Source organism: Oncorhynchus mykiss, chromosome 7 (genome assembly GCF_013265735.2).
Source record: "Oncorhynchus mykiss isolate Arlee chromosome 7, USDA_OmykA_1.1, whole genome shotgun sequence".
Taxonomy (NCBI): Eukaryota; Metazoa; Chordata; class Actinopteri; order Salmoniformes; family Salmonidae; genus Oncorhynchus; species Oncorhynchus mykiss.
Window position 1 is genome coordinate 5199362 of NC_048571.1, and position 26033 is coordinate 5225394.

The following is a 26033-nucleotide window of genomic DNA, read 5'->3' on the forward strand; positions in this document are numbered from 1 at the left end:
CTATATTTGGACAGATGAGATGACTAGGAGCAGAGCAAAGTGTCTCCATCCTCGGTTTCTAGCTAGTCACGTTTGGCATAGGATAAAGAGTACAACGAGTGGAATGTTAGCACAAACAGACTGGTACCCAGGCTAGTTTCTAGATACCTGGAGCAACATTCCACACATTTGTTCAGAGAAGTGGTGTGTTGGTAAATTCAATATGGAGTGCCAGAGTGCGCTCAGAGTGCGCTCTGGACGTTTGTATATTCAGAGCGTTGTCAGATTGTCCATTTGGCTAGCTTGCGAGCTACTTCCAGACACAAATGAGAGAACACCTCACTCTGACCATGTTACTCATCGGCTGTTTTCATGTTATCTAGAGCGTTGGTGACTGTAACCGTGCTGGCAACAATTTAATTACGTTTTTTTGCCAACGTTTACTGACACTGGCCATATTCAACAGGTGTTGAGCATTTGTAAATTCATAATTTATTCTGCACTTTGGCACACAGACGAGAGTGCTCTGAAATCCTCTCTGTGAAATAATTGGTTGCCGTAGCAACACCAAAATGTTTATTCTATTTAAAAAAACAAACATTAAAAAACGCTGTATCGAGGAGGCATGAACAATTTATGAAAACATGCAACTATACATAAATGAATGGTTATTATGTAATCTTTAAATCAGGGGTTCTTAAACTTTTTCAGCCTGGGACCCAATTTACGCTTATGAAAACATGCAACTATACATAAATATTGGTACTTTTCATTGCCCTTATGCATAAAACACATGCAATATAGATAAATAGCAAATAACAATTAAATATAATAATATAAATAGTTATTCATGTTTATTTTTCCCCCATTAAAAACACACCGCATTCTGAAAAAATTCAGACCCTTTGACTTTTTCCACATTTGTTAAGTTACAACCTTATTCTAAAATGGATTAAATTGTTTTTTTCCTCACATCATTCTACAGACAATACCCATAACGACAAAGCAAAAAAAGGTTTTTAGAAATGTTAGCAAATGTTTTAAAAAATGACATAAGCATTCAGACCCTTTACGCATTACTTTGTTGAAGCACCTTTGGCAGAGATTACAGCCTCAAGTCTTTTGGGGTATGATGCTACAAGCTTGGCATACCTGTATTTGGGGAGTTTCTCCCATTCTTCTCTGCAGATCCTCTCAAGCTCTGTCAGGTTGGATGGGGAGCGTCGCTGCACAGCTACAGTTGAAGTCAGAAGTTTACATACACTTAGGTTGGAGTCATTAAAACTCGATTTTCAACCACTCCACAAATTTCTTGTTAACAAATTATAGTTTTGGCAAGTCGGTTAGGACATCTACTTTGTGCATGGCACAAGTACTTTTCACAACAAATGTTACAGACAGATTATTTCACTTATAATTCACTGTATCACAATTCCAGTGGGTCAGAAGTTTGCATACACTAAATTGACTGTGCCTTTAAACAGCTTGGAAAATTCCAGAAAATTATGTCATGGCTTTAGAAGTTTCTGATAGGCTAATTGACATCATTTGAGTCAATTGGAGGTGTACCTGTGGATGTATTTTAAGGCCTCCATTCAAACTTTTCATGGGAAAATCAAAAGAAATCAGCCAAGTCCTCAGAATTATTTTTTGTAGACCTCCACAAGTCTGGTTCATCCTTGGGAGCAATTTCCAAACACCTGAAGGTACCACCTTCATCTGAACAAACAATAGTACACAAGTATAAACACCATGGGACCATGCAGCCGTCATACCGCTCAGGAAGAAGACACATTCTGTCTCCTAGAGATGAACACACTTTGGTGCAAAAAGTGCAAATCAATCCCAGAACAACAGCAAAGGATCTTGTGAAGATGCTGGAGGAAACAGGTACAAAAGTATCTATATTCTATATCTACAGTAAAACGAGTCCTATATCAACATAACCTGAAAGGTCGCTCAGCAAAGAAGAAGCCACTGCTCCAAAACCGCCATAAAAAAGCCAGACTACGGTTTGAAACTGCACATGGGGACAAAGATCATACTTTTTGGAGAAATGTCCTCTTGTCTGATGAAACAAAAATATAATTGTTTGGCCATAATGACCATTGTTATGTTTGAGGGACGAAAGGGGGAGGCTTGCAAGCCGAACACCATCCCAACCGTGAAGCACGGAGGTGGCAGCATCATGTTGTGGGGGTGCTTTGCTGCAGGAGGGACTGGTGCACTTCACAAAATAGATGGTATCGTGAGGCAGGAAATGTATGTGGATATATTGAAGCAACATCTCAAAACATCAGTCAGGAAGTTAAAACTTGGTCGCAAATGGGTCTTCCAAATGGACAATGACCCTAAGCATACTTCCAAAGTTGTGGCAAAATGGCTTAAGGACAACAAAGTCAAGGTATTGGAGTGGCCATCACAAAGCCCTGACCTCAATCCTATAGAAAATGTGTGGCCAGAACTGAAAAAGCGTGTGCGAGCAAGGAGGCCTACAAACCTGACTCAGTTACACCAGCTGTCAGGAGGAATGGGACACAATTCACCCAACTTATTGTGGGAAGCTTGTGGAAGGCTACCCAAAATGTTTGACCCAAGTAAAAAAAAATTAAAGGCAATGCTACCAAATACTAATGGAGTGTATGTAAACTTCTGACCCACTGGGAATGTGATGAAATAAATAAAAACTGAAATAAATCATTCTATCAACTATTATTCTGACATTTCACATTCTTAAAATAAAGTGGTGATCCTAACTGACCTAAAACAGGTAATTTTTACTAGGATTAAATGTCAGAAATTGTGAAAAACTGAGTTTAAATGTTTTTGGCTAAGGTGTGTGTAAACATCTGACTTCAACTGTATTTTCAGGTCTCTCCAGAGATGTTCAATCGGGTTCAAGTCAGAGCTCTGGCTGGGCCACTGAAGGACATTCAGAGACTTGCCCCGAAGCCACTCCTGCATTGTCTTGGCTGTGTGGTTAGGGTAGTTGTCTTGTTGGAAGGTGAACCTTCGCCCCAGACTGAGGTCCTGAGCATTCTGGAGCAGGTTTCTTTGCCTTGATCCTGACTAGTCTCCCAGTCTCTGGGATGCTTCCACCACCATGCTTCACCGTAGGGATGGTGCCAGGTTACCTCCAGATGTGACGCTTGTCATTCAGGCCAAAGAGTTCAATCTTGGTTTCATCAGAGAATCTTGTTTCTCATGGTTACCTTTAGGTGCCTTTTGGCAAACTCTAAGCGAGCTGTCATGTGCATTTTACTGAGGAGTGGCTTCCGTCTGGCCACTCTACCATAAAGGCCTGATTGATGGAGTGCTGCAGATATGGTTATCCTTCTGGAAGGTTCTCCCATCACCACAGAGAAACTCTGAAGCTCTGTCAGAGTGACCATCGGGTTCTTGGTCACCTCCCTAACCAAAACCCTTCTCCCCTGGGGCCGCAGGTAGCCTGGCGAGTAGGAGCTTTGGGCCAGTAACAGAAAGGTTGCTGGATTGAATCCCAGAGCTGATGATATTCCCCAGGCACCGATGATGTGGATGTCCATTAAGGCAGTCCCCCCACACCTCTCCGATTCAAAGGGGTTGGGTTAAATGCGGAAGACACATTTCAGTTGAATGCATTCAATTGTACAACTGAATATCCCCCTTTCCACACTTCTTACATTTAAGAATGATGGAGGCCAATGTGTTCTTGTAAGGTGTACGTGTTGGTGGCAGGGAAGTCAGGTGCAGGAGAACAAACTTGGTATAAACAGAGTCATTTAATAAGAACTCACAAACAAACTCCAAAAACCTAAATATACAAAAATGTATAAAATGGGTACAAAACCCATCGCGCACCAACACATACTAGCACTAACATACAATCAAACAATCTCCAACAAGGACATGAGGGGAAACAGAGGGTTAAATACACAACATGTAATTGATGTGATATGAACCAGGTGTGAAGGAAGACAAGACAAAACCAATGGAAAAAGAAAAATGGATCAGTGATGGCAAGAAGATCTGTGACGTCGACCGCCGAACACCGCCCGTGACAGTACCCCCCCGCTGACGCGCGGACCGACTCGCAGGGCGATCCGGATGGAGACGGTGGAAATCTCGCAGCATAGAAGGATCCAACACGTCGTCCACCGGAACCCAGCATCTCTCCTCCGGACTATACCCCTCCCAGTCCACGAGGTACCGAAGGCTGAATCGAATCCAGTATGGAACGAACGGAGTACGCCGGGTCCCCCTCGATGTCCAGAGGGGGTGGAGGAACCTCCCACACCTCAGACTCCTGGAGCGAGCCAGCCACCACCGGCCTGAGGAGAGACACATGGAACGAGGGGTTAATGCGGTACTCGGGGGAAGCTGGAACCTGTTACATACCTTGTTCACTCTCCTCAGGACTTTAAATGTCCCCACAAACCGCGGACCCAGCTTCCGGCAGGCGGAGGGGCAGGTTTCGGGTCGAGAGCCAGACCCTGTCCCCCGGTGCGAACACCGGGACCTCACTGAGGAGACGGTCTGCACACCTTTTCTGGTGCAGTACGGCGCACTGAAGGTGGACATGTGCGGCGCCCCATGTTTCCCCCTTGCGCCGGAACCAGTCGTCCACCGCAGGAGCCTCAGTCTGACTCTGATGTCAAGGAGACAGAACCGGCTGATACCCCAAGACACACTGGAAGGGAGAAAGGTTAGTGGAGGAGTGGCGGAGCGAGTTCTGGGCCATCTCTGCCCAGGGCAAGAACGCCGCCCACTCCCCCGGCCGGTCCTGGCAATAAGACCTCAGAAACCTTCCCACATCCTGGTTAACTCTCTCCACCTGCCCGTTACTCTCGGGGTGAAAACCTGAGGTAAGGCTGACCGACCGCCCGAACAAGGAGCGGGATCGACTTAGGCAGAAGTCGTGACAGTTCTTGGGGACCTTCAATGCTGCAGACATTTTTTGGTACCTTTCCTCAGATCTGTGCCTCGACACAATCCTGTCTTGGAGTTCTACAGACAATTCCTTTGACCTTATTGTTTGGTTTTTGCTCTGACATGAACTGTGGGTCCTTAGATATAGACAATTGTCCAATCAATTGAATTTACCACAGATGGACTCCAATCAAGTTGTAGAAACACCTCAAGGATGATCAATGGAAACAGGATGCAACTGAGCTCAATTTCAAGTCTCATTGCAAAGGGTCTGAATATTTATGCAAATAAGATATTTCCATTGTTTTTTTTTATACCTTTGCAAAAACCTGCTTTTGCTTTGTCATTATGGGGTATTGGGTATAGATTGATGAGGATTTTTATTTATTTAATCAATTTTAGACTACGGCTGTAACTTAACAAAATGTGGGGAAAGGGAAGGGGTCTGAATACTTTCCGAATGCTCTGTTCCCCAACTGTCTAGGTTGGAACTGTTGCTGTTAAAATATAATAAATAATTTAAATTCTGAACTGGAATAAGCTGATTGATCACATCACACAGATGTAGAGCAGAAAACACACACAGTCCTAATGAGAGGTGTGTGGCTGGTTGATGCTTTCAACAAGCATTTCTATTCTGGGTTCAGTTTTTAACAGTGCAACCCTGAGGTCATGCTCAGCATGGAGTCTGTTTCTGTACTTGTTTTTTAAGTACGCCAGAGATACGAACCCTGACTCATATAGGTATGTGGTGCCAAACTGGACCAGAACATCTACTGCTTTCTCAGTCAGGCACGAGACCGCTTCCTGCTGTAGATGAGCAAAAAAAATAAAAAGCAATCAATAATTTTATTCCAGTTCAGAATAAAAATGATAACTTGTATTTTAACAGCAACAGTTCCAACCTCGACTTGTTGTTTTCAACAATCATTTCTACAGTAAGTTGTGCAGTAGGCCTGATCATTTTATATTCTAAATATACAGTACTGTAACTTAAGGGTAGCACAGTAGCTAGCTAGCTTGCTTGCTTTGGCTAATATTAGCAATCTAACGTTAATAGCTGTGTACAATGTAATTGTTTGAAAGGGAAACTCACATCTAAGTTACTACTTTAAGAGATTGTGCTCCCTTATTTCTGCTTACCTGTTATAAAATGACAATAAGCTAGTTGACTTACTTTTCCACTGTCAAAGCGATGTTTCCTGAAGCATTCAGCCCTGCTCTGAAAGAACTCCCTGGGTATACCATCATGCTGTGGATGTTTGGTCAGAATGTGTTGTTTTTATGTGTTCGTTTTGAGAGACTCATTACTAAGCACTTCCCTGGACAAAAGACATTGTGTGCGCTCCTCGTTATTTCTCAAAGTTGGTATGAAACCAATAGAAAGAAACGTATCGCTGTATTTCAGTTTAATGACGATTGAGCTGTCAGAATGTATGGCTAGCTTGACTACATTTGATGACAGCTGGCGAGTGAGAATACCGAGTCATTGGCGGACGACGCATCATCTGCTGCCGAACTACAGCGCTGCACCGTTGTTGGTTGCGGAGTGATCTTCAATTAAAACTGCAGAAAAAAAAAGATCCGGTAAACCGCGAAGCACACAGGCTTCTCAGTCGCACAGCTGCCGAACTGACACGGCTGCTTAGCAGACAGAGCGCAATGAACACAGACCATTTGTACTTGGCCAAATCAATTCCAGGAATTAATGAAATAATGATACATTTGCTCTAACACGTCGCGACCCACCGTTAACAGGTCTGGTCGCGACCTATACTTTACAAGGTGAGAGAACTTTGAACAAAACGGTTAAAACTTTAATTATAAATAAGAAGGATAGACACCGAAAGGACAAACTTCGATTATATTTACAAAATGTTGGCAGCAATTATTACAAAAATATTGTTCTTTAGCGTAAAATACATGTTCAGTGCATATAAATACTAATTATTTACATATGTAAATAAAACATGTAAAACGTCATGTATGTAGGTTAGAAAGATAAACTATTTTATTTGAAGTTAGATATATAAATAGCGATATAAATTAAATTATGAACTTTTTCACTGCTTCCAAACTTCAAAGCCAAGCAGATGTCAAAGGTTATATTCTTCTTAGTAATCACTGGCATCTGCGGATCAAAAGAATGAAAAGGTGTTATTACATGTGTTGTGGTATGGCTGTTCAACCACGGTCTCTTGAGGACCCAAACATTTCTGATGTACATCAGGGACTGATTCATTCAGACCTTGAACGTCAGCTGATACATTTATCAATTATCTACTATCAAAACGATCAAACTAACTAGTCAAAAGGGGTGTGTCTCAAGTTGCATTCTACCTGCGAGAGGCATGGTTGAAGTGCTGTTTGTTGTTAGCACAGGCAGTATGGTTCAGGTGACATGCAGGGTAGGATGATCTGGGTCCTGGGTTAAGGTGGGCTGTGGGGACAGTGTAGTGCGGTCTGGGACACAGTCACACCTGTCAACATCTATGTCACAGTCCACCGTTCTCATATTGGGAGAGAAGTCTGGAACAAACAGAGAGAAAAACATAGGAATTACTTAATATGACTACAGGGACCAGACCAGGGAAAATGGAGCGAGAACAACACATCAGAATAACCACTTCCTACAGAGGCTATATCATATCCTGAATAACACCCTGATTTAGCATCCCCAGCGCATTACAATGGAATGGTCCCCAAAGTGCAAACACTGCCCAAACCCAGTGCTGCATACCAGCTAAATCTAGTGCATCTACTGGGCTGGATAGTTGATACATCTACCAGTGGTAGACTAACCTGGTTGTTCAGTGGAGGGGTAGGATACAGTGGTAGACTAACCTGGTTGTTTAGTGGAGGGGTAGGACACAGTGGTAGACTAACCTGGTTGTTCAGTGGAGGGGTAGGATACAGTGGTAGACTAACCTGGTTGTTCAGTGGAGGGGTAGGATACAGTGGTAGACTAACCTGGTTGTTTAGTGGAGGGGTAGGACACAGTGGTAGACTAACCTGGTTGTTTAGTGGAGGGGTAGGACACAGTGGTAGACTAACCTGGTTGTTTAGTGGAGGGGTAGGACACAGTGGTAGACTAACCTGGTTGTTTAGTGGAGGGGTAGGATACAGTGGTAGACTAACCTGGTTGTTTAGTGGAGGGGTAGGATACAGTGGTAGACTAACCTGGTTGTTTAGTGGAGGGGTAGGATACAGTGGTAGACTGACCTGGTTGTTTAGTGGAGGGGTAGGACACAGTGGTAGACTCGTTGTTCAGTGGAGGGGTAGGACACAGTGGTAGACTAACCTGGTTGTTTAGTAGAGGGGTAGGACACAGTGGTAGACTAACCTGGTTGTTTAGTGGAGGGGTAGGACACACAGCGGTCGGACATGCAGTCCCAGATCAACCCACTGGCACACAGACGCCTGGAGTCCTCTGATTTAGAGAGCTGACGCATCGGAGAGCACCTGCAACCAAACACACCGCCTGGTTAGTGCTAAGGGTACGACTAGCGAGAGAGTGTGTTTGTGTGTGTGTGTGTGTATCTGTACATCTGGACTCACCCGTTCCTCCTGTGAGAGCGTATATGGGCTTGCCGTCGGATCAGGGGTGGTTCCATACACTTACACTCTGTGTGATTGGCTACCTTTATCAACACCGGCTCAGGTCCGTATTTGAACGGTATCACACTCAGCAGCTGCAGGACGGAACGTGTCAGATCACATTACTCCGGTTCTGGAGTCAGAGATCCACTTTGTAGAGAGAGCTGTATTTTATTTGACTCATTGATGGCCCAATGACGTGCATAGTGTACATTATGTAGTCTGTACGTTCTGTATATATTCACATTCTCCAAAATCCTTGTCATTTAGGAGCACTTATCATAATCACAATTGTCTTAAAACATAAATCAGGGGTCCCCAACTATAGCCGCGGGGTGATGTTTGTTGGAGCGGATGGTCAGGTGGCCGGAACTATAGCCGCGGGGTGATGTTTGTTGGAGCGGATGGTCAGGGGGCCGGAACTATAGCCGCGGGGTGATGTTTGTTGGAGCGGATGGTCAGGGGGCCGGAACTATAGCCGCGGGGTGATGTTTGTTGGAGCAGATGGTCAGGGGACCGGAACTATAGCCGCGGGGTGATGTTTGTTGGAGCGGATGGTCAGGGGGCCGGAACTATAGCCGCGGGGTGATGTTTGTTGGAGCGGATGGTCAGGGGGCCGGAACTATAGCCGCGGGGTGATGTTTGTTGGAGCGGATGGTCAGGGGGCGGAACTATAGCCGCGGGGTGATGTTTGTTGGAGCGGATGGTCAGGGGGCCGGAACTATAGCCGCGGGGTGATGTTTGTTGGAGCGGATGGTCAGGGGGCCGGAACTATAGCCGCGGGGTGATGTTTGTTGGAGCGGATGGTCAGGGGGCCGGAACTATAGCCGCGGGGTGATGTTTGTTGGAGCGGATGGTCAGGGGGCCGGAACTATAGCCGCGGGGTGATGTTTGTTGGAGCGGATGGTCAGGGGTCCCCAACTATAGCCGCGGGGTGATGTTTGTTGGAGCGGATGGTCAGGGGGCCGGAACTATAGCCGCGGGATGATGTTTGTTGGAGCGGATGGTCAGGGGGCTGGAACTATAGCCGCGGGGTGATGTTTGTTGGAGCGGATGGTCAGGGGGCCGGAACTATAGCCGCGGGGTGATGTTTGTTGGAGCGGATGGTCAGGGGGCCGGAACTATAGCCGCGGGGTGATGTTTGTTGGAGCGGATGGTCAGGGGGCCGGAACTATAGCCGCGGGGTGATGTTTGTTGGAACGGATGGTCAGGGGGCCGGAACTATAGCCGCGGGGTGATGTTTGTTGGAACGGATGGTCAGGGGACCGGAACTATAGCCGCGGGATGATGTTTGTTGGAGCGGATGGTCAGGGGGCCGGAACTATAGCCGCGGGATGATGTTTGTTGGAGCGGATGGTCAGGGGGCTGGAACTATAGCCGCGGGGTGATGTTTGTTGGAGCGGATGGTCAGGGGGCCGGAACTATAGCCGTGGGGTGATGTTTGTTGGAGCGGAAGGTCAGGGGGCCGGAACTATAGCCGCGGGGTGATGTTTGTTGGAGCAGATGGTCAGGGGGCCGGAACTATAGCCGCGGGGTGATGTTTGTTGGAGCAGATGGTCAGGGGGCCGGAACTATAGCCGCGGGGTGATGTTTGTTGGAGCGGATGGTCAGGGGGCCGGAACTATAGCCGCGGGGTGATGTTTGTTGGAGCGGATGGTCAGGGGGCCGGAACTATAGCCGCGGGGTGATGTTTGTTGGAGCGGATGGTCAGGGGGCCGGAACTATAGCCGCGGGGTGATGTTTGTTGGAGCGGATGGTCAGGGGGCCGGAACTATAGCCGCGGGGTGATGTTTGTTGGAGCGGATGGTCAGGGGGCCGGAACTATAGCCGCGGGGTGATGTTTGTTGGAGCGGATGGTCAGGGGACCGGAACTATAGCCGCGGGGTGATGTTTGTTGGAGCGGATGGTCAGGGGGCCGGAACTATAGCCGCGGGGTGATGTTTGTTGGAGCGGATGGTCAGGGGGCCGGAACTATAGCCGCGGGGTGATGTTTGTTGGAGCGGATGGTCAGGGGGCCGGAACTATAGCCGCGGGGTGATGTTTGTTGGAGCAGATGGTCAGGGGACCGGAACTATAGCCGCGGGGTGATGTTTGTTGGAGCGGATGGTCAGGGGGCCGGAACTATAGCCGCGGGGTGATGTTTGTTGGAGCGGATGGTCAGGGGGCCGGAACTATAGCCGCGGGGTGATGTTTGTTGGAGCGGATGGTCAGGGGGCGGAACTATAGCCGCGGGGTGATGTTTGTTGGAGCGGATGGTCAGGGGGCCGGAACTATAGCCGCGGGGTGATGTTTGTTGGAGCGGATGGTCAGGGGGCCGGAACTATAGCCGCGGGGTGATGTTTGTTGGAGCGGATGGTCAGGGGGCCGGAACTATAGCCGCGGGGTGATGTTTGTTGGAGCGGATGGTCAGGGGGCCGGAACTATAGCCGCGGGGTGATGTTTGTTGGAGCGGATGGTCAGGGGTCCCCAACTATAGCCGCGGGGTGATGTTTGTTGGAGCGGATGGTCAGGGGGCCGGAACTATAGCCGCGGGATGATGTTTGTTGGAGCGGATGGTCAGGGGGCTGGAACTATAGCCGCGGGGTGATGTTTGTTGGAGCGGATGGTCAGGGGGCCGGAACTATAGCCGCGGGGTGATGTTTGTTGGAGCGGATGGTCAGGGGGCCGGAACTATAGCCGCGGGGTGATGTTTGTTGGAGCGGATGGTCAGGGGGCCGGAACTATAGCCGCGGGGTGATGTTTGTTGGAACGGATGGTCAGGGGGCCGGAACTATAGCCGCGGGGTGATGTTTGTTGGAACGGATGGTCAGGGGACCGGAACTATAGCCGCGGGATGATGTTTGTTGGAGCGGATGGTCAGGGGGCCGGAACTATAGCCGCGGGATGATGTTTGTTGGAGCGGATGGTCAGGGGGCTGGAACTATAGCCGCGGGGTGATGTTTGTTGGAGCGGATGGTCAGGGGGCCGGAACTATAGCCGTGGGGTGATGTTTGTTGGAGCGGAAGGTCAGGGGGCCGGAACTATAGCCGCGGGGTGATGTTTGTTGGAGCAGATGGTCAGGGGGCCGGAACTATAGCCGCGGGGTGATGTTTGTTGGAGCAGATGGTCAGGGGGCCGGAACTATAGCCGCGGGGTGATGTTTGTTGGAGCGGATGGTCAGGGGGCCGGAACTATAGCCGCGGGGTGATGTTTGTTGGAGCGGATGGTCAGGGGGCCGGAACTATAGCCGCGGGGTGATGTTTGTTGGAGCGGATGGTCAGGGGGCCGGAACTATAGCCGCGGGGTGATGTTTGTTGGAGCGGATGGTCAGGGGGCCGGAACTATAGCCGCGGGGTGATGTTTGTTGGAGCGGATGGTCAGGGGGCCGGAACTATAGCCGCGGGGTGATGTTTGTTGGAGCGGATGGTCAGGGGACCGGAACTATAGCCGCGGGGTGATGTTTGTTGGAGCGGATGGTCAGGGGGCCGGAACTATAGCCGCGGGGTGATGTTTGTTGGAGCGGATGGTCAGGGGGCCGGAACTATAGCCGCGGGGTGATGTTTGTTGGAGCGGATGGTCAGGGGGCCGGAACTATAGCCGCGGGGTGATGTTTGTTGGAGCGGATGGTCAGGGGGCCGGAACTATAGCCGCGGGGTGATGTTTGTTGGAGCGGATGGTCAGGGGGCCGGAACTATAGCCGCGGGGTGATGTTTGTTGGAGCGGATGGTCAGGGGGCCGGAACTATAGCAGCGGGGTGATGTTTGTTGGAGCGGATGGTCAGGGGGCCGGAACTATAGCCACGGGGTGATGTTTGTTGGAGCGGATGGTCAGGGGGCCGGAACTATAGCCGCGGGGTGATGTTTGTTGGAGCGGATGGTCAGGGGGCCGGAACTATAGCCGCGGGGTGATGTTTGTTGGAGCGGATGGTCAGGGGGCCGGAACTATAGCCGCGGGGTGATGTTTGTTGGAGCGGATGGTCAGGGGGCCGGAACTATAGCCGCGGGGTGATGTTTGTTGGAGCGGATGGTCAGGGGGCCGGAACTATAGCCGCGGGGTGATGTTTGTTGGAGCGGATGGTCAGGGGGCCGGAACTATAGCAGCGGGGTGATGTTTGTTGGAACGGATGGTCAGGGGACCGGAACTATAGCCGCGGGGTGATGTTTGTTGGAGCGGATGGTCAGGGGGCCGGAACTATAGCCGCGGGATGATGTTTGTTGGAGCAGATGGTCAGGGGGCCGGAACTATAGCCGCGGGGTGATGTTTGTTGGAGCGGATGGTCAGGGGGCCGGAACTATAGCCGCGGGGTGATGTTTGTTGGAGCGGATGGTCAGGGGGCCGGAACTATAGCCGCGGGGTGATGTTTGTTGGAGCGGATGGTCAGGGGACCGGAACTATAGCAGCGGGGTGATGTTTGTTGGAGCGGATGGTCAGGGGGCCGGAACTATAGCCGCGGGGTGATGTTTGTTGGAGCGGATGGTCAGGGGGCCGGAACTATAGCCGCGGGGTGATGTTTGTTGGAGCGGATGGTCAGGGGACCGGAACTATAGCCGCGGGATGATGTTTGTTGGAGCGGATGGTCAGGGGGCCGGAACTATAGCCGCGGGGTGATGTTTGTTGGAGCAGATGGTCAGGGGACCGGAACTATAGCCGCGGGGTGATGTTTGTTGGAGCGGATGGTCAGGGGGCCGGAACTATAGCCGCGGGGTGATGTTTGTTGGAGCGGATGGTCAGGGGGCCGGAACTATAGCCGCGGGGTGATGTTTGTTGGAGCGGATGGTCAGGGGGCCGGAACTATAGCCGCGGGGTGATGTTTGTTGGAGCGGATGGTCAGGGGGCCGGAACTATAGCCGCGGGGTGATGTTTGTTGGAGCGGATGGTCAGGGGGCCGGAACTATAGCCGCGGGGTGATGTTTGTTGGAGCGGATGGTCAGGGGGCCGGAACTATAGCCGCGGGGTGATGTTTGTTGGAACGGATGGTCAGGGGACCGGAACTATAGCCGCGGGGTGATGTTTGTTGGAGCGGATGGTCAGGGGGCCGGAACTATAGCCGCGGGGTGATGTTTGTTGGAGCGGATGGTCAGGGGGCCGGAACTATAGCCGCGGGGTGATGTTTGTTGGAGCGGATGGTCAGGGGGCCGGAACTATAGCCGCGGGATGATGTTTGTTGGAGCGGATGGTCAGGGGGCCGGAACTATAGCCGCGGGGTGATGTTTGTTGGAGCGGATGGTCAGGGGGCCGGAACTATAGCCGCGGGGTGATGTTTGTTGGAGCGGATGGTCAGGGGGCCGGAACTATAGCCGCGGGGTGATGTTTGTTGGAGCGGATGGTCAGGGGGCCGGAACTATAGCCGCAGGGTGATGTTTGTTGGAGCGGATGGTCAGGGGGCCGGAACTATAGCCGTGAGGTGATGTTTGTTGGAGCGGATGGTCAGGGGGCCGGAACTATAGCCGCGGGGTGATGTTTGTTGGAGCGGATGGTCAGGGGGCCGGAACTATAGCCGCGGGGTGATGTTTGTTGGAGCGGATGGTCAGGGGGCCGGAACTATAGCCGCGGGGTGATGTTTGTTGGAGCGGATGGTCAGGGGGCTGGAACTATAGCAGCGGGGTGATGTTTGTTGGAACGGATGGTCAGGGGGCCGAAACATTGTTACAATCATTTGTACACCGCAAACATCCAAAAATAGGTTGTATATGAAAATAGACATCATTTCATACATTGATAACATTGAGACATGATTAAATATCTATTTTCTTAATTAGTAGGAATACTTGGGAACAGATTTACTAAATTAAACTCATTTTTAGCTGAATTCCTGCGGATTTTAAAGGTATTTTTTTGACCAAAAAGTAAAATCATATTTAAAAAAAATGATATTTATTTACTAAAAACTTTGGGCCCTGTTGCCTGTTGCCCTTTGCCGACCCCTGCCAGAAATGATTGCCATTTATTAAGAATAATATTAATAATGCATTTTATTTGTAATACACCTTCTAACAGATATTTAAAGAGGAAATGCTCACTGTTTTATTAACATAGGCAGTACTTGTGTTTCTGCACGATACACCCTCTTTGTTACAGCATCCGTTGCACCTGAAGACGGACACGCAGGGGGGCTTGAAGAACATGGAGGTCGTGGTGCCCAGTTCCTTTGCCACGTCTACACACGTCTCTCTGGGCGTGCACTGGGTCTTCTGCCATTCATCATCTATGGCTAATGATCACATACACACAACACCAACAGTTACACACAGAACAAAACTAATAGCAAACATAGAGACTTGCTTTGGGTTCCGTCTGGGTACACTCACATTCTAACCACAAAACATGCATTAGCAACCTGGAATGAATGTCTTGGCTTTTGCTTGGAGGGTTAACACAGTCTCGAGAAGACCCAGGGTTCAAACCAGTCTGTCTCATACTTTATGACTATCTCCAGGGAGAATAATGCCCAGCCTTTAGCCTAGAGGTCTAGACACATTCTTGCAGTGCACAGTAGACGCAGATATCGAACCCACATACCTTTGAGTATCCCGAGGCTGTATGAGCCAGCAGCATAGCTCAACAAACAATACCAAAGATTTAGCTTAGAGAGCCAACACAGTTTTGAGGAGACCCAGGTTTCGAACCCACATACCTTTGAGTATCTCCAGGCTGTAGGATGCTACAGCGTAGCGCGTGGAGCGGTGTGACCCAGATCCAGCGGAGGAGGAGGAGGAGGAGGAGGAGGAACGGTAGTTGGGCTGCTGAGAGGAAGAGGATGAGGGAGACGTCTCCAGGTGTTTGAGTTTTAGACGACACTTCCACAGCTTCCAGTCAGGGAAATCTGTCAGCATGAGCAGCTCGTCCAGACTGGAGGCCGAACGCACATCCCTCTCCCACTTCTCCTGGTTGATCACCTGCAGGGAGCAGAGGAGGAGGACACAAAACATTTAATGATGTATGTTGTTTTAAAGACAGGATAGAAAATAAGCTCCAACACGCTGGTAAAGTATGGTAAAATATTGTTAGTTGGTTTGTGAGAGTCAACAGTCTCACCACAAGAGGGCAGCACTCTTACATCCAAGTCAGGATTAACTTTAGATGCGATTGAGGCCGGTTTACAAGGACTGGACTGAGCTGATGATACATGCAAGTCAGTCTGATTCCTCACACTCACATCCACCTCTGACTGTGCTATTATTGCCCAACGCCAGGTCCCACAGACCATTAACAGCTGTCCTGGGATTTAAGACTATCATCATTTAGGTCACAACAGATACAAAAACAATCCGTGCTTCTGTGTATTATAGTATTATAGCACTACATAGTATAGTACTACAGTATTATAGTACCACTGTATTGTAGTATTAAAGTACTACAGTATTATAGCACTACGGTATTATAGTACTACAGTATTATAGAACTATAGTACTAAGGTAGTGTAGTATTATAGTAGTACAGTATTATAGTACTATAGTATTGTAGTATTATAGTACTACAGTATTATAGTACCACAGTAGTGTAGTACTACAGCATTATAGTATTATAGCACCACAGTAGTATAGTACTATATTATTGTAGTATTATAGTACTACAGTATTGTAGTATTATAGTACTACAGTATTGTAGTATTATAGTTCTGCAGTATTGTGGTATTATAGTACTACAGTATTGTAGTTTTATAGTACTACGGTAATGTAGTATTATAGCATTACAGTATTATAGCACTACAGTATTGTAGCACTACAGTATTATAGCACTAAAGTATTATAGTACTGCAGCATTGTAGTATTATAGTACTACAATATTGTAGTATTGTAGAACTGCAGTATTATAGTACTACAGTATAACAGTACTGCAGTTTTATAGTACTACAGTATTGTAGTATTATAGTACTACATTATTATAGTACAACAGTATTATAGTACTACGTGTGTAATCATTACTTCTTCTCATTCCCATGACTGTTCATAGCTGGGATGAGAGGATGCCCATTGTACCCCAAATGCACAGTAGATCCCCTGGCATCAGCCCATAGACAACATAACAGCTGCGAATGTGGAGTTGGCTGGGGTGACATTAAGGGGTAGTGGGGGGCAGGAGTTCCCAGGGTCCACCTGTTGAGGAGCTCTAGGAGCTATGAGAAGACAAGCCTCCTCCTTCCCATGGAGCAGAGGATGGAGGAGAGACACAGAATATTAGGAGACCTAGCTACTGTTTCCCACAGAGACAAGCTTACAACTGCTGCTGCACAGGCTAGTGCAGATAACAAGCAGGTAGGCCACTAACTAACACATATACAGTACTACTGCAGATAACAAGCAGGTAGGCCACAAACTAACACATATACAGTACTACTGCAGATAACAAGCAGGTAGGCCACAAACTAACACATATACAGTACTACTGCAGATAACAAGCAGGTAGGCCACAAACTAACACATATACAGTACTACTGCAGATAACAAGCAGGTAGGCCACAAACTAACACATATACAGTACTAGTGCAGATAACAAGCAGGTAGGCCACAAACTAACACATATACAGTACTAGTGCAGATAACAAGCAGGTAGGCCACAAACTAACACATATACAGTACTACTGCAGATAATAAGCAGGTAGATCACTAACTAATATACAGTACTACTGCAGATAATAAGCAGGTAGATCACTAACTAATATACTGTGTTACTGCAGATAACAAGCAGGTAGATCACTAACTAATATACTGTGTTACTGCAGATAATAAGCAGGTAGATCACTAACTAATATACTGTGTTACTGCAGATAATAAGCAGGTAGATCACTAACTAATATACTGTGTTACTGCAGATAATAAGCAGGTAGATCACTAACTAATATACAGTACTACTGCAGATAATAAGCAGGTAGATCACTAACTAATATACAGTACTACTGCAGATAATAAGCAGGTAGATCACTAACTAATATACTGTGTTACTGCAGATAACAAGCAGGTAGATCACTAACTAATATACTGTGTTACTGCAGATAATAAGCAGGTAGATCACTAACTAATATACAGTACTACTGCAGATAATAAGCAGGTAGATCACTAACTAATATACAGTACTACTGCAGATAATAATCAGGTAGATCACTAACTAATATACTGTGTTACTGCAGATAACAAGCAGGTAGATCACTAACTAATATACTGTGTTACTGCAGATAATAAGCAGGTAGATCACTAACTAATATACTGTGTTACTGCAGATAACAAGCAGGTAGATCACTAACTAATATACTGTGTTACTGCAGATAAGAAGCAGGTCAGAAAATCAGACCACAATAATTGCTAGACGTGTGTTGTGTGATCTCTCTCGGTGCCCTACACACCAACATGGAGAAAGGGAACAGTCATGTGTACAACTCCAAACACATTGGAGGAGACCGGTCTGGTGTTACAGCTGACCAGTCCTATGGAGCTGTGGCTTCCTCCCTGCCTCCACTTATAGTGTTCAAATCATATTTACACTAAATTCACTCTCTGCACACTATTACCCCCCAAAAAACGAAGACATTACATTATGACTGTGTTGGTGTAATGTCAATTTAACAACAAAATGTGGCAATTTAAATAGTCTATTGTTGCCAATTGTAAAAGTTCAAAATCATAATAACCTTTTAAACATTTACAATATAAAAAGGGTGTGGTCGGATTTGTTGAGAAAGACAAATAACGAGGGAATAAGGGACTTCCATTCATTTACGAGACGGGAAGGGAAACCCACAGAACAGATGGAGAGTTGAATAAACAACGGAGAGGAGAGGGGCCGGGTCAGAGGCGGGGCCGGGTCAGAGGCGGGGCCGGGTCAGAGGCGGGGCCGGGTCAGAGGCGGAGCCGGGTCAGAGGCGGGGCCGGGTCAGAGGCGGGGCTGAGGAAAAGGACTGTCGTGTAATATGAAACATGTCAAACAGAAACAGCTTGCTTTCATTTCTCCCAGTCGTTGTAACGACATGAGCCGCCGCTGATCTGTTCAATATGTGAAGATTGTGTCGTTAGGGTGTAGCTGGATGCTTCCTCTATGTGAGGATTGTGACGTTAGGGTGTAGCTGGATGCTTCCTCTATGTGAGGATTGTGACGTTAGTGTGTAGCTGGATGCTTCCTCTATGTTAGGATTGTGACGTTAGGGTGTAGCTGGATGCTTCCTCTATGTGAGGATTGTGACGTTAGGGTGTAGCTGGATGCTTCCTCTATGTGAGGATTGTGACGTTAGGGTGTAGCTGGATGCTTCCTCTATGTGAGGATTGTGACGTTAGGGTGTAGCTGGATGCTTCCTCTATGTGAGGATTGTGACGTTAGGGTGTAGCTGGATGCTTCCTCTATGTGAGGATTGTGACGTTAGGGTGTAGCTGGATGCTTGCTCTATGTGAGGATTGTGTCGTTAGTGTGTAGCTGGATGCTTCCTCTATGTGAGGATTGTGTCGTTAGTGTGTAGCTGGATGCTTCCTCTATGTTAGGATTGTGACGTTAGGGTGTAGCTGGCTGCTTCCTCTATGTGAGGATTGTGACGTTAGGGTGTAGCTGGATGCTTCCTCTATGTCAGGATTGTGACGTTAGGGTGTAGCTGGATGCTTCCTCTATGTGAGGATTGTGACGTTAGTGTGTAGCTGGATGCTTCCTCTATGTGAGGATTGTGACGTTAGGGTGTAGCTGGATGCTTCCTCTATGTGAGGATTGTGACGTTAGGGTGTAGCTGGATGCTTCCTCTATGTGAGGATTGTGACGTTAGGGTGTAGCTGGATGCTTCCTCTATGTGAGGATTGTGACGTTAGGGTGTAGCTGGATGCTTCCTCTATGTGAGGATTGTGACGTTAGGGTGTAGCTGGATGCTTCCTCTATGTGAGGATTGTGACGTTAGGGTGTAGCTGGATGCTTCCTCTATGTGAGGATTGTGACGTTAGGGTGTAGCTGGATGCTTCCTCTATGTGAGGATTGTGACGTTAGGGTGTAGCTGGCTGCTTCCTCTATGTGAGGATTGTGACGTTAGGGTGTAGCTGGATGCTTCCTCTATGTGAGGATTGTGACGTTAGGGTGTAGCTGGATGCTTCCTCTATGTGAGGATTGTGACGTTAGGGTGTAGATGGCTGCTTCCTCGTAAACCAGACAGACAAGGAGTTTTCTTTTCCCTCTTCTGCAATTTAGACCCAGGGGAAAGCAGGGCCCCAAGGGGAGAGATATCGGGAGATTGAGTGAGGGGGGGGGGGGGGGGGAGACAGACAGCGAACAAGAGAGAGGAGAGAGCGAAGAAGAGAAAGAGAAAGAAGTGATTGATAATTTAGGAAGTTGAAACGCTCCTCTTTCCAGGTCGGTGAGATCTTGTTAATGGTGACGCATGCATTTGGACTTCCAATACATTTGCACCGTTTACATAAGAGGCACACACACACTGCTCATTAGACCATGTCAGCTCTGATCTTCATGGACACTTGTAAGGAGAGTTGATTCAGTTCATAAGAACACAAAGATGGACTCAAACCTGGTGCCTCCAGTGGGAGACATGTGTCCCCATTTGATGACATACCGGTTATTAATAAATAGCTTCTTGATGACGATGACTCGTGCATTTAATCCACAGAATAAGAGCCTGAGCAGAACATGAGTTGCAGATGAAACAGTGCCTGGTCTGGACATTGAAGCCATACAGAAATGAAGTGCATAGACACCGGACACTTACCCTGAGAGAGCTGGGATCATCTTGAACCTTGTTAGGCATTCCCAAGTTCAACCTCACCAACACCAGCATCATTCCAACACCGGCAGCAAGCATCCTCTGCATCCTCTGGTTCAATGCTGTATCTCAGTCTCTTTTGTGTTCAAAGTTCTCCTTCTGTCTCCGTACGGTGAATTTTCAGTCTCTGGACAGAAGTTGTATAACAGAGAGCCGTTTCTCTCAGGGTAATCCCCTGTAACAGGGAGATGTTTCTGTATTGGGTAATCCTCTATAATAGAGAGCAGAGCCAGAGGAAGGAGTCTCCTCTCTACAGACCAGCCCCTCTCAGACCGGCGCTGACTCCTCAGACCACACACAAGCTCCTGTCACAGTCCCTGTGGTTACGGACACCTCTCCCTCTCTCCCCCCGGGTCACAGACTCTCTCTCTCTCTCCCTGGTCACAGACACCTCTCCCTCTCTCCCTCTCCGTCTGGCCACAGACACCCCAGAGCAAATGGAACAGCTAAAGAGGATTTAAAACACCTCTACCTCTCTCTCTATCCCCCCAACTACACACAGCAAGGACACTTAGAGTTTCACTCAGTCACTTGAGACTGCCTCAAGGACTCTTAAGACTGTCTCTCTATTGGTCCAACTACAAGCAAGGACTCTTAAGACTCTCTCTATTGGTCCAACTACAAGCAAGGACTCTTAAGACTCTCTCTATTGGTCCAACTACAAGCAAGGACTCTTAAGACTGTCTCTCTTTCTTTTGCCTGTCTTGACTATCCCCCCTCTTCTCTTCTCCCCAGTTAGTCCAGACCTCTTCAGATCTCATTATCTACTGTGTCTCAGCCTCTGCGTTAAAGGGCCTGCTTGTCACATCGAGCGAGCATGGCCCCGCACTTAGTTCCCGTCCTTCAGGGTTGAGAGGGCTGTCTGTCTGTCTCTCTGTCCCCACCATGTCATCCTGGCTCTGTCTGTCCCTGCCTTGTCTCCCTGGTTCTGTTTGTCTGTCTGATGTTGCCTTGCTCTGTCTGTCTAAGTCTGTTCTGTCTGCCCCTGCCTTGTCTCCCTGGTTCTGTTTGTCTGTCTGATGTTGCCTTGCTCTGTCTGTCTGTAAGTCTGTTCTGTCTGTCCCTGCCTTGGCTGTTAAATCCAAAGCCACTGTATTTCCACAGAGTTCAGCTTATCTGGAGCAGCATGAACATGTGTTTTAAATGTGATCCAGACCTCAGCTACGCAGCATGGATACATGGGCCAGGGAGGGACGCTCCCACCCTCCACCCCACCCCTATCCCATCCCAGCCAAAACTCACTTCCCACTGGGCACAGACCTCATTTCAACGTCTAATTACGAGGAAACATTGATTCAACCAGTGTGTGCCCAGGGGTTTGATTGTCTGCGGAGGGAGGGATGGAGGGAGAGGAGATGTGATAGAGAGGGAGGAATGGAGGGAGAGGAGAAAGAGGAGATGTGATAGAGAGGGAGGGAGGAGGAGGGAGAAACATGAGATGTGATAGAGAGGGAGGGAGGAGGAGGGAGAAACAGGAGATGTGATAGAGAGGGAGGGAGGGAGGAGGAGGGAGAAACAGGAAGAAACAGGAGATGTGAGAGAGGGAGGGAGAAACAGGAGATGTGATAGAGAGGGAGGGAGGGAGAGGAGAAACAGGAGATGTGATAGAGAGGGAGGGAGAAACAGGAGATGTGATAGAGAGGGAGGGAGAAACAGGAGATGTGATAGAGAGGGAGGGAGAAACAGGAGATGTGATAGAGAGGGAGGGAGAAACAGGAGATGTGAGAGAGGGAGGGAGAAACAGGAGATGTGATAGAGAGGGAGGGAGAAACAGGAGATGTGAGAGAGGGAGGGAGAAACAGGAGATGTGAGAGAGGGAGGGAGAAACAGGAGATGTGAGAGAGGGAGGGAGAAACAGGAGATGTGATAGAGAGGGAGGGAGAAACAGGAGATGTGAGAGAGGGAGGGAGAAACAGGAGATGTGATAGAGAGGGAGGGAGGAGGAGGGAGAAACAGGAGATGTGATAGAGAGGGAGGGAGGGAGGAGGGAGAAACAGGAGATGTGATAGAGAGAGAGGGAGGGAGGAGGGAGAAACAGGAGAAGTGATAGAGAGGGAGGGAGGAAGAGGGAGAAACAGGAGATGTGATAGAGAGGGAGGGAGGAGGGAGAGGAGAAAGAGGAGATGTGATAGAGAGGGAGGGAGGAGGAGGGAGAAGTGATAGAGAGGGAGGGAGGAGGAGGGAGAAGTGAAAGAGAGGGAGGGAGGAGGAGGGAGAAACAGGAAGAAACAGGAGATGTGATAGAGAGGGAGGGATGGAGGGAGAAACAGGAGATGTGATAGAGAGGGAGGGAGAACAGGAGATGTGATAGAGAGGGAGGGAGGAGGAGGGAGAAACAGGAGATGTGATAGAGAGGGAGGGAGGAGGGAGAAGTGATGGAGGAGGAGGGAGAAACAGGAAGAAACAGGAGATGTGATAGAGAGGGAGGGATGGAGGGAGAAACAGGAGATGTGATAGAGAGGGAGGGAGAAACAGGAGATGTGATAGAGAGGGAGGGAGGAGGAGGGAGAAACAGGAGATGTGATAGAGAGGGAGGGAGGAGGAGGGAGAAACAGGAGATGTGATAGAGAGGGAGGGAGGAGGAGGGAGAAACAGGAGATGTGATAGAGAGGGAGGGGAGACCCGCTGTTTCGCAGTATGAGACGTCATTCTGCCAGATGCAAATGGCCCTGAAATGTGAGACGTGGTTGGTTTCCCTCCTTCTCGTAACAGATACCTGCATCTCCTCTGAGGTCTGTCCAAGGACATAATGACTGGAACTAATCAGTGGTTCCATTAGATCGCTTCTGGAGACATCACGGCAGGATAGTTTTATTGAGGTTAAATTAAAAGAGCCTTTTTCATCATTTACATTTCAGTTTAATGGTTTGGAGGCACAGTAACAAAACATCTATTTCAGAAAAAGAAAACCAGTATAAAATGACAACTTAATGATTTAAAAAGAGACAAACAACACATCAAGCTGGTTCATGATTAAAATACACTTGGGTCACATGACCAAAACAAGACAAGACCTATAACATGATTAGAAGATGTCTGCCGATTCTCAGAAGGAATCCCTGATCTTAGACCTCCAAGACGTAGCCCTCTCGAACCCATTGGTCCCTGTCCTGTAGTCTCTGACTGCCTGGTTGATCTCCTCTTCCGTGTTCATCACAAACGGACCTGGAGAGAACAAGGAAAGTGTAGTGTGTCACGTTACACATGAACGATCCAATACTGTGGTAACTGACTGGAGGTCAGTGATGTAAAGAAATGAAGGTCTTACCATGCTGGACCACCGGCTCATTGATCGGCTGTCCCGCAATCAAGACAAAATGGCAAACCTCTGATGTCTGGAGAAAGGAGTTTGAGTTGTAGTAAATTTACAATTCCCGAAAACTGTGTTAGGAGTCTGTAAGAAGTTCAGACAGCCTACCTTGTTTTCTACGGCTATGCAGTCTCCATCATCAAACACGATGGTGTGATGTGGCTCCACTTTCTGCTGCTCTGCATCTGGACCTGAAAGAGCAATGGAAAACAGAATAAACTCTACAGACGGCCCGCCTGGGATGAAAACAAGATTATTACCTCAAAAGAAATGGCAAACAATACAACTTTAATTTGAGGAATTTCTGTCGAGATTTTAACCCGAGGGAAACACTGCAATCAAGAACCAAAGAAAATGTGCATTTCCTCTCCATCTGACATGGTGAAGTCTGCTTCCTTCATCTGAATACTAAAGGTCAACAGAAATGCAGAAACGCCAAACGCTTCAAGTTGTGGTGGATGTATTTTTCAGACACAGCTGTGCTTGATTTGCCTTACAGACTACACACTCTGTCGATTCAGTGGCATCTCGGTTCAAACCCACCTTAATCTTAGTTACAGCGAACGGTTCAACTTGATTCTGGTTTCAAAACATCTGTCTACAATTAAAAAGGAGTTTTCCGTGAGATCCTACGAAGCAACGATTCCATTTAATCAGATCATAATGCAACTTCCTGTAGAAACAAATATCAACTATGAGTGAAATGTAACAAAAGCCCTTTCTAAATGAGTGAAGAGCGTGAAATAACTCCTTCTCACGCTAGCTAACATCTATCATAATGAAAATACAACTCCTCCTATTCAAATATGTGCTTCCCATTGACAAACAAAAGAAACGTTAAATTTTTACACATGAAAAAGGACAGAATTAACGTGTCCTGTATAGACAAACACTGTAGGGAACAGTCCAACTCTGTATAGCAGGGTGTCACAGGACTGTAGGGTACAGTTCAACTCTGTATAGCAGGGTGTCACAGGACTGTAGGGAATAGTTCAACTCTGTATAGCAGGGTGTCACAGGACTGTAGGGAATAGTTCAACTCTGTATAGCAGGGTGTCACAGGACTGTAGGGAACAGTCCAACTCTGTATAGCAGGGTGTCACAGGACTGTAGGGATCAGTCCAACTCTGTATAGCAGGGTGTCACAGGACTGTAGGGATCAGTCCAACTCTGTATAGCAGGGTGTCACAGGACTGTAGGGAACAGTCCAACTCTGTATAGCAGGGTGTCACAGGACTGTAGGGAACAGTCCAACTCTGTATAGCAGGGTGTCACAGGACTGTAGGGATCAGTCCAACTCTGTATAGCAGGGTGTCACAGGACTGTAGGGATCAGTCCAACTCTGTATAGCAGGGTGTCACAGGACTGTAGGGAACAGTCCAACTCTGTATAGCAGGGTGTCACAGGACTGTAGGGATCAGTCCAACTCTGTATAGCAGGGTGTCACAGGACTGTAGGGAACAGTCCAACTCTGTATAGCAGGGTGTCACAGGACTGTAGGGAACAGTCCATCTCTGTATAGCAGGGTGTCACAGGACTGTAGGGAACAGTCCAACTCTGTATAGCAGGGTGTCACAGGACTGTAGAGAACAGTTCAACTCTGTATAGCAGGGTGTCACAGGACTGTAGGGAACAGTCCAACTCTGTATAGCAGGGTGTCACAGGACTGTAGGGAACAGTCCAACTCTGTATAGCAGGGTGTCACAGGACTGTAGGGAACAGTTCAACTCTGTATAGCAGGGTGTCACAGGACTGTAGGGAACAGTTCAACTCTGTATAGCAGGGTGTCACAGGACTGTAGGGAACAGTCCAACTCTGTATAGCAGGGTGTCACAGGACTGTAGGTGAAACCATTTGTTACAGGTATAGTACCATAAGACATACAATCTATTCCTGTGTCCCATATGGCACCCTATTCCCTACATAGTGCACTACTTTTGGCCAGGCCCCATAGGGCACTATATAGGGAAAGGTTGCCCTGAAACATGAATCACAACATGAAGGGTTCAAGTGGGATTTTGTCCCATTCCTAAACCATTCCTAGAGTTGCTATTGGCTTCAGATCAGAAGGCTACATCCCAACGTTGACATGACATCCCAGAGAGGACGGAGGAGAGGAGGAAGGGAACATCCCAGAGAGGACAGAGGAGAGTAGAAGAGGAAGGGAACATCCCACAGAGGACGGAGGAGAGGAGGAAGGGAACATCCCAGAGAGGACGGAGGAGAGGAGAAGAGGAAGGGAACATCCCAGAGATGACAGAGGAGAGGAGGAAGGGAACATCCCAGAGAGGACAGAGGAAAGGAGAAGAGGAAGGGAACATCCCAGAGAGGACAGAGGAGAGGAGAAGAGGAAGGGAACATCCCAGAGATGACAGAGGAGAGGAGGAAGGGAACATCCCAGAGAGGACAGAGGAAAGGAGAAGAGGAAGGGAACATCCCAGAGATGACGGAGGAGAGGAGGAAGGGAACATCCCAGAGAGGACAGAGGAGAGGAGAAGAGGAAGGGAACATCCCAGAGAGGAC

The 26033-nt window shown here is 48.1% G+C and overlaps 2 protein-coding genes across 6 annotated transcripts in view; both read right to left on the reverse strand.

Moving 5' to 3' along the window:
- Window positions 1–3721: 3721 nt before the first annotated feature.
- On the reverse strand, window positions 3722–21355 carry LOC110522577 (vascular endothelial growth factor D). Of its 3 annotated transcripts, XM_036982145.1 has the most exons (9): window positions 20147–21355; window positions 15098–15359; window positions 14484–14674; window positions 8446–8579; window positions 8231–8349; window positions 7228–7416; window positions 6065–7018; window positions 4503–4648; window positions 3722–4289 (listed from the first exon to the last, which is right to left on the reverse strand). In XM_036982145.1, exons 1-6 carry the CDS (start codon window positions 20246–20248, stop codon window positions 7280–7282), a joined length of 945 nt encoding a protein of 314 aa, XP_036838040.1. In that variant the 5' UTR covers window positions 20249–21355; the 3' UTR covers window positions 3722–4289; window positions 4503–4648; window positions 6065–7018; window positions 7228–7279. The 3 variants fall into 3 exon arrangements, with proteins under 3 accessions (XP_036838040.1, XP_036838038.1, XP_036838039.1); XM_036982143.1 differs by lacking the exon at window positions 4503–4648; XM_036982144.1 differs by having other exon boundaries at window positions 3722–4648.
- A 1623-nt stretch (window positions 21356–22978) lies between these two features.
- Window positions 22979–26033, reverse strand: part of LOC110521097 (pirin-like) — a 30930-nt gene continuing 27875 nt past the window's right edge. For all 3 annotated transcript variants that reach the window (XM_036982150.1, XM_036982149.1, XM_036982148.1), the window contains 3 exons: window positions 23619–23701; window positions 23469–23535; window positions 22979–23365 (listed from right to left, as the gene is read on the reverse strand). In XM_036982150.1, coding sequence (XP_036838045.1) covers window positions 23247–23365; window positions 23469–23535; window positions 23619–23701 — 269 coding nt within the window. In that variant the 3' untranslated portion in view covers window positions 22979–23246. The remainder of the gene's footprint in view (window positions 23366–23468; window positions 23536–23618; window positions 23702–26033) is intronic.